Source organism: Microtus oregoni, unplaced genomic scaffold (assembly GCF_018167655.1).
Source record: "Microtus oregoni isolate MIOR12 unplaced genomic scaffold, Mior012 000063F_ref0000156, whole genome shotgun sequence".
Taxonomy (NCBI): domain Eukaryota; kingdom Metazoa; phylum Chordata; class Mammalia; order Rodentia; family Cricetidae; genus Microtus; species Microtus oregoni.
The window spans coordinates 10,510,117-10,519,092 of NW_024543873.1; the positions used below are offsets into that span (position 1 = coordinate 10,510,117).

At 39.9% G+C, this 8,976-nt stretch overlaps 1 protein-coding gene across 1 annotated transcript in view; it reads left to right on the forward strand.

The window, feature by feature from the left end:
- The window catches only part of LOC121439848 (interleukin-13 receptor subunit alpha-1-like), a 47,999-nt gene extending 41,359 nt beyond the window's left edge, over window positions 1–6,640 (forward strand). The window contains exon 11 of the mRNA XM_041640460.1: window positions 6,085–6,640. Within this exon, the coding sequence (XP_041496394.1) occupies window positions 6,085–6,177 (93 nt within the window). The 3' untranslated portion in view covers window positions 6,178–6,640. The remainder of the gene's footprint in view (window positions 1–6,084) is intronic.
- The last annotated feature ends 2,336 nt before the right edge of the window (window positions 6,641–8,976 follow it).

An 8,976-nucleotide genomic window follows, 5' to 3' on the forward strand; every position in this document is an offset into this window, starting at 1 on the left:
TAGCCCAGGGTAGCCTAGAATTCCTAGCAATCCTCCTGCCTCAGCTCCCTGAGCATTGGGATTATAAACATGAACCATCACTAGTGGCTTACAAATTGCTTTTTTTTTTCTTATCCAACATAGCATTTTATATGCATATATTTTAGGAAGCTTCTACAGTAGTAGGTTATAACCACTTCTAAATGTCTTTAGTGTTAATTTTCCATCCATGTACTCCTTCCTTTAGCCTGTTTTCCCATCCCCTGCCCGCATTAACCCTTTCTGTCCCATTATTAATTTTGAACCCTTTATACTATAGTGCATTCTGTCTCCTTTCCCTTTAACATCGTTTCCCATGGGATTTTAGCAAGTTCCTGCCCTTATGGGTATTCCAAGTGAAACACGCATGTGACGTGTGTCTTTCTGGCACACGGTTACCAATGCTCAAGGATCATTGCAGAGGTGGGGGCAGCAAGAGTGTGAGAGCTGATGATTGGTGATCAAAGGAAAAGCTGCCTTCCAGATACAGCAGGCCTGCTGCACACACGAACTCACAGTGAGTTTAAAACAAAACAGAAGCCAAAAGCAACACCGCGTGCACGCATGCGCACGCACGCGCACGCGCGCACACACACACACACACACACATGTACGTCCTGCTTTGACTATCTTAAATCTGTTATTCTGGTATAAAATATTGTTAAAGACATCTGACCATATAATATTGTTCCATATTAAAATACTTGAGTTTCCCTCCCGGGATTTTCAAAAATATTTTCCCCACAAAATCCAATAATCTTACCAGACCCATTCTTGATGTTAGCCATTCTGGGTTGATTTTTGTTAGGTACATGTTGAATACCTCTAAAGTAAATATCTAAAGTCCAGAATGCTGGAATAGTTGAACTATTTTAAGGGCCAATATGAGGCCACAAATGGAAAATTCTGCTTCCTAGGACTTTGTTTTATGCACAAAACTTCTATGTGCTATGCAACCTTCTGTTGAGTTATGACTATTTAGTGTATGTGAAGCATGAAAGAATTTTGAGTTAAGACTTGGGTCCGTCCCATCTACAATATATCTCCAAATTTTGAAAAACTTTCCCAAACCCCAAACGCCTTTACTCTTCAGCATTTTGTGTGAGGGATGTCTGACCTAGTCTACGCTTGGCTTTTTGCCTTCCTTCTCCATTTGCTGCACCCTCTGTGTGATAATTGTCTAAATCCCCATCTCAGGTGCTAGTTCTCTGAAGACATCATCTAACAATCTGTTTTGTTTACTCGCCCATGGTCCCCTAGCTTAGTCTTCATTTCTGAAATGAAATTATTATTTTCCTTTATTTCTAATTCTTTACTGAGTTTTCTCATTTAATTTCTGAATTTTTTCTCATCTAATTTCCTGAATCCTGTTCTGAATATTTATACATTCCTTCATGGGATTTATAATATCTCATTCTGTGTAAATTTTTCTTCATCAAGCTTTCAAATATTAGGGTATAGTTTTCATGGACATATTTCTGGCGACTTTTACTTCTGTGGAGATATTATTCTGTTGTTCATTTTTATGTGAATTTGGTTTCCTAAACTTTAAAAAAGAGAGAGAGGCTTTACTCGGGTCTGCCTTACTAATTTCATGATTATACAGCCCTCTCTTCTATGGCTTTGAGAAGTTTTGAAAATTATAAAAAATGACTTTGGAAGGTCCTGCCTTCCCATCTGCCTCCTTTTATTACTCTTTAGTGGTGAGAATCAGTCTCTCTAGGTAGTCCTGCAACTTCCTCTGTAATCCCGGCTTCCCTTGAACTTGTAGTTATCCTTCTGCCTCTGCTTCCCAAGTGCTGGGATTCCAGGCATGTGCCAATATACCTGGCCTTTTCTTTTTATAACTTCTTCCTCCATCTCTCCTTCCCTCATCTCCATCTCCACATTTATCTGGATTTTCTTTCTTTTTTATCCAGTTCTTTTTCCTGCCATGCAAATCCTTTGGTGTCTATTCCCCCTAGTTTCTCTTCAGAGTGCAGCTTCATCCTGCAAGGGAGACTCGCTTTAGAGAGCTTGTGTCTTGGACTTTTTGTGATTTAGCAGACTCTTTTTTTTTTTTTTTGATTTATCGAGACAGGGTTTCTCCGTAGCTTTTTGATTCCTGTCCTGGAACTAGCTCTTGTAGACCAGGCTGGCCTTGAACTCACAGAGATCTACCTGTCTCTGCCTCCCGAGTGCTGGGATTAAAGGCGCGTGCCACCACCGCCTGGCTTAGCAGACTCTTAAAATGTTCAGAAATTCGCTCAGTGATGCTTGAGATCCCACCAACTTCTTAGGCCTCTTGGATCCATGTGGATTCTTTCTGTGTACTCTTCCACATAACCATGACTTTTTCGTCCCCATAAACACTTATTTGGGGTATTATTTGTTTGCTTTACTAATAACGCTGTTTGCCTTTCTTATTTTTTTAATGATTGCATTTGTATAGAGAGACAAATACCATACCATGCTGCCACAAACTACTTTCCTGCCTTCATATCTCTGCAAATTACAAACCATGAGCCAAATCCTGCCGGCTGCCACTTATTTTTGTATGCCCCTTAATCTAAAAATAGATTTTTGGATCTCTCTCGCTCTCTTTCTTTTAATACTATTGATGGAACTTTGCACATGCTATACTACTGACCTGCTCCTCAAGTAGATTTTAGTTTAGAGATGTGCAGATTTGAAGTGACAAATTTTTACCCAAGGAGCTCATGTGGCTTGAATAAGTTATGTGTATCCATGCGTGAAACTGCTTTTGGAAGTTAAAGTATTTGAACACTGCTACTGGTAAATCTCGAAATTTGTATACCCTAGTTTTAATATAGACTTCCTGTGAATATAATTATTTTGAATTCTCATGCTTAAGTAATATGGATGTTTTGTTTAGCAACATATGTTACAAATTCTCATAAAATCATTTGTATTTAGATAATCACCATAAATACAATAAAAGGCAACAATGGCTAACAAGCCAAAGGATGATTATTTAAAATATGAAGCTAGAGAAATTTTTTTCTGCAGTAAAACTACCTCTCAAAAATGATATTTTGTGTGCAGAAAGTCTATACCATTGGAAACTTACAAAGTTGCTTCCCTGTGTATTTAGTTGACTTTGTGTTTTATGCTTGGGGCTTAATTGGTGGAGTCTATGAGGGAGTGTTTAGCTTTGTTTTTTCAAATGCTTAGCCAGTTGGCATAGTGCCATTTATTGAGTAAACCGTTGTTTTAAGGCTATCTTAACTTTTTGGATTGTTTTTCTTAGAAGTCTGAACATTTTACATTTTTTAAACTATAGAATTTTTCAAGTTCAATTTACAAATAACAAATGTATCCTTTTTAAGTGTTCCCTTAGAAGAATTTTAGCAAGTAGATGCAATTTTGTGGTCTCCACTCCAGTAGAAATATAGAATATTTCTGTAATTTTTTCGTGTCCCTTTGGAGTCAGCTCCAGCCCTCACTTGAGACCAGTCGTTATCAAATTGTGGATCTCAGCCCCTTTGGGAGTCAAACAACCCTTTCACAGGGGTACCATATCAAATATCCTGCATATTAGATATATATATATTTTTTTTGGTTTTTCGAGACAGGGTTTCTCTGTGGTTTTGGAGCCTGTCCTGGAACTAGCTCTTGTAGACCAGGCTGGTCTCGAACTCACAGAGATCCGCCTGCCTCTGCCTCCCGAGTGCTGGGATTAAAGGTGTATTAGATATTTACATTATGATTCATGACAGTAGCAGAATTAAAGTTATGAAGTAGCAAAGAAAAATATTCGGGGGTCACTACAACATGAGGAACTGTACTAGCAAAGAAAAATATTCGAGGGTCACTACAACATGAGGAACTGTACTAGCAAAGAAAAATATTCGAGGGTCACTACAACATGAGGAACTGTACTAGCAAAGAAAAATATTTGAGGGTCACTACAACATGAGGAACTGTACTAGCAAAGAAAAATATTCGAGGGTCACTACAACATGAGGAACTGTACTAGCAAAGAAAAATATTCGAGGGTCACTACAACATGAGGAACTGTACTAGCAAAGAAAAATATTCGAGGGTCACTACAACATGAGGAACTGTACTAGCAAAGAAAAATATTCGAGGGTCACTACAACATGAGGAACTGTACTAGCAAAGAAAAATATTCGGGGGTCACTACAACATGAGGAACTGTACTAGCAAAGAAAAATATTCGAGGGTCACTACAACATGAGGAACTGTACTAAATGGTTGCAACATGACGAAAGTTGAAAACCACGGGTCATGTCCCTTGCAACCACTGATCTATTTTCCATCCCCAGAATCTTTCTTTTTCCATAGTGTCAAACAAATGGAATCCTAAGATACATAGATTTCTGAATCTGGCTTCTTTCACTTAGTAATGATGTAGTAAGAAAATATTCTTATCATTGCATATGCCAACAACAGTTTACTTCTCTGTATTGCTAAGAAATACTCCATAGTTTATTTAACATTCTCTTGTATAAGGACATCAGGACTACACATCATTGGGTTGTTAGGAGTTAAGGTGCTGTGAATGTAAATAAAGTCTCTGTATGGACGTGTTTTCTTTTCTTCTGGGTAAATAGACAGGAGCAAGACTTTAGGGTCCTATGCTAAGTGTATGCTCAGAGTTACACAATTATAAGGCTGTTTCACAGAGTGACTACTAGTTTACATTCCCTCCAAAAATACGTGACCAATCAGATTCCTCAGCATCCTCGGCAGCACTTCACAACTCTGTCAGGTATGCTAGCATTAAATATTTTATTTAGGAAAAAATGGCTATTTTAAACAGCATCTCCCAGTTTTTAGCTCCATACACTACCACTACTACTACTGGTCCTATTTCCTCAGTGCCGCAGCCCGCCACAGCTAAACAGGCTGCTCTTGTTTCTGTCTCTCTGACTTCCCCATCTTCCCGCAAGCTCAATGAACGGTAGAGCACCAAGGAGAAAGGGAGCCCAGTCCCAAGCCTGTGCAGGGAGTGGTGTGGCTTTATTTCTGCAAAGGGTTCTTGTTTTATTCATAAAGTATTTCACTCTCTGCAACAATTTAAAGCTTACAGAATGAAAACAACTATAGGCAATACAAAAATACGTGATTCTCTTTCAATAAAAACTTGATTTCCTCACACAGGCAGTTAGCTAGGCTCGTCTGTGCCTCATACTTTGCCTATACTTTTCTCTGGCAGCTTTTTTTTTTTTACAGATGACAGAACTGAGTTTAGAGTTCATTCTTTGGGGCTGGAGAGATGGCTCAGAGATTAAGAGCATTGCCTGCTCTTCCAAAGGTCCTGAGTTCAGTTCCCAGCAACCACATGGTGGCTCACAACCATCTGTAATGGGGTCTGGTGCCCTCTTCTGGCCTGCAGGCATACACACAGACAGACTATTGTATACATAATAAATAAATAAATAAATAAATAAATAAGTTCATCCCTTCCCCAGACTGCCAAAGATGGCCAAAGGACCAGAATGTTGGCTTTTTACTATGAAAATATGCTTGGATCCCATTCAGGAGAAGCTCTGTATAATGAGTCCATTACACATAATGTCTAACAAATCGGTCCGTCTGGCAAATGATGTTAAATGAAGGGTTAGTATAGAGATTTTCACAGCTGCTAGGACTCAGACTTTCAGGATATCCAGGGTCTTGTTAACTAGACGGTAATTAACTTTTGGGAGCCTGTGCTGTTTCTGGAGCAGTGGTCCAATGTGAGTGGTAAGAAAATAAAATCCCAAGTACGACAGTTGGAAAAGTGGGCCACCTTTTAGTTTATTTCCCAAAGACTGTTTCTAGTTCTGCAAATATCTCAATTTGTTTATCTCTTCAGACAGCCACTAAACGCTATGTAACAATCCCATGTTTTTCCTGTCTTTGATGTTCATTCTTGATTGTTTGGCTCCATTAATTGTCCCACTCGATGAGTATTCTTAGATCAGAAGACCCAAAGCAGGAAAGCATTGCTCTTACTGTTCTTGTGCATACAAACTTAAAAGTAAGCGCTGACTCCCAATGCCTGGGGAGAGAATGTGGCTGTGAAGTCACCGGGCGTGTTCTTGTTCTTCCTTGCAGCACTGGAAGAAGTATGACATCTACGAGAAGCAATCCAAAGAGGAAACGGATTCTGTAGTGCTGATCGAAAACCTGAAGAAAGCAGCTCAGTGATGGGGAGAACTGACTTCTGGTCTTCTATCAATGTGACCCTGTGAAGATTCACTGCACTCTCCATCTGTTATCCGAGGGCTTGTTAAATAGAAATCGAAACTACTGGACCCTTGAAGCGCAGGCAGCTCCTAAGAGAGCCATGGCTTTTTCATGTCAGTTTTGCACCGAAAAACCCAAACTAATGGAGCTCTTCAAGACGAGAGCAGAACCTTTCTTGTTCTCGTTGACTCTTAAAAGCAGATGTCCTTTGCCAAGTGTCCAAACTAGATGACAAAGAAAAGGGGACAATGAGCATGGATTCATCTTATCAGGAGTCATGATGACTTCCTTAAAGAATCTCTGCTTGCTCTGTATTCTTTGTGTGGATTAACACCACGAAATTTTACTTGTGAGGAAACTCACTTGGGGTGTGTATGCTAGTGCTGAACTTGATTCCCAGAGAACATCTAACAAACAAAACTGATACAATACTGCCTATTGTTTGGGAACCTACTGAGTAATGTTTGTGGTGATTAAAATGTGCTGTCATTATCCACTTCAGTAGCATTTCCCTCTGCCTTGAATTTCCCAGAAGTCATCTTGGCCACGGTGATGACATGTAGAAAAAAACGCAGAGGCAACTTCTCCACCAAGGCTGTTTATGTCCTTGCAGGATTTTGTGGGATAGTGGAGGCAGAATGACCTAGTATTAGAGTTGAAGTCAGGGAGTCTGGAAATATGTCTGCCCCACGTCATTTCTGCTACTCAAATCAAGTATGGACTATGTATCTAGCTTGTACTTGTATCTAGTGTGAGGGATGGGACCCCACTCCTGGGTTTATATAATTTTGGGACTCCTTATTTCTTAGTACTTTCTTTATCTTCAGATAGCCTGCCATTTCCCAGACTTTTGAACTTCTCATCGTCTATGCTTATTCCCTGCTATGCCTCTCCCGCATTCTCTTTCGTATAGCCTTTCGACTTTTAGTGAAATTGAGGGTACAGATTTGCTTAGACTATCTAGTGGAGCAGGGAATAATTTGCATCTCAGGTAAAAGATGAGTATTCTGAACAACAACGACTAATTCATACAGGTTTTGTTACTTCCCTGTGAGCCTGCAATTAGTTGAGGGTTTCGAGCAATTGGTGTTTCTTTGTGCATTTTCTAATAGAGATGATGTCTTTTCTTCGCTTAGAATTTAGGCTCTATTTGCTTGAGGGGGAAAAAAGATTAGTGCCTGTTTTTCTTTGTTTGTAAGATAGGCCTTAGGATGGCTATTTTCCATGCTGCAAATGGTTCTGTCCATTCAAATGTTCTGTGTTTTATTGAGAGGGAGCCAAGTGGGGCTCCAACTGTGTACTAGATTTTTGCATATGTTGGGTTTCCATTCTGCCCCATTCCCACGATATATGCATATGTGTATCCCCTATTCTGCCTGCTTCCCGTAAATTCAAAACAGTGAGAGGTACCCCACTTCTCTTTCTCATACCTACAGATCACTAGCAAGGACTGAAGAACTTCATATCACAAATTCTTCAGGCATTTACCAGTTCATATCAATAAAATGATGCTTCTTGCATCTCTTGTCCTTAAGCAGGGAAGATAAGAGACCCCTGATCTCCACAGGCTGGGACAAAGGGGAGTCTTGCTTCTGTAGGAGTAGTGGCAGTGGAGGAGCACTGTGCCCTCACATTTTAGGAAATGAGGGTGAGTGATGTGACTCATGGGTGTCATCTCCCGGTGCTTTTATTTTGGGTGTCAGATTGCTGCTGGGCTACAGGCATCGGAGGTCTCCGAGTTTCTCCTACTGTCCACTAGAATGAAGACCTAGCTTCCTGTAGAAGAGTGAAACCACTCCTTCCCCAGGATTTCATAGTTCTGGGAAGGAAAGCACCTAAATGCCTTGCACAGTGCCACTTTTCCTGCTGGCCTATGTGGATGGTGATGAAGACGGTGATGAAATGCCCCGAGAGCACCCATTCTGATAGTCATGCAGCCTGGGAACAAGGACATCTTATTTTGCTTCCAACCTCCTCTTTCAGCAGTTCAGTAGCAGAGGGGAAAGGCGATAGTAAATGATAGGAATACCTTTGTTTTAATGAACAAGAGCAATCTCCAGGACTTGGGAACTCTTCATGAGTACATTGCTTATTGGAAACTTGTAGGTTCATATATTATTTTGACTAAGGTATATGGATTGTTTTCACCTACATATATAAGTAAACCCAGTGTAAGGAGTACCATTTCTTTTCTTCCATTCAGATAACCTTTTTCTGAATCTGGGCACTGAAGGGATACATGAAATAATGTTAATGTTTTTGGTAATGTCTTCAACTAGGAGTCTTTCTGTTTAACTTCTTATAAGAAAGTAAAATAAATATTGTTTTTTTTTTTTGTATGTCACCTAAATGCTTTCTTTTGACCTTGTTTTTGGGAGCGTGTTGTTGGGAGTGGATGGTAGAGAAAATGACATTTGAAATAATAAACATTATACCATTAATTCCAAGGCAGCTATTTCGTCTTAACAAACATTTGTTACAAGTTTCTCTGTTGTCTGGTTGCGTCAGTTTTCTGAAGAGGACACACATGTAAAATTAGTTTTATGTTAGGGCAGCCTTTCCAGGCGTCAGCTTAAAAGACGGAAGTATTTGATAAATTGTGACGGCAAAGATGAATAGTGGTCCAGCAAGATGGCTCACCAGGTAAAGATGCTTGCTGCCAAGCCTAATGACCTGAGTGTGATTCCCCGAGCCCCACATGGTAGAAGGAGAGAGCCTACTCCCTCAAGTTATTCTATTACCTCCACACATACAGTGCCT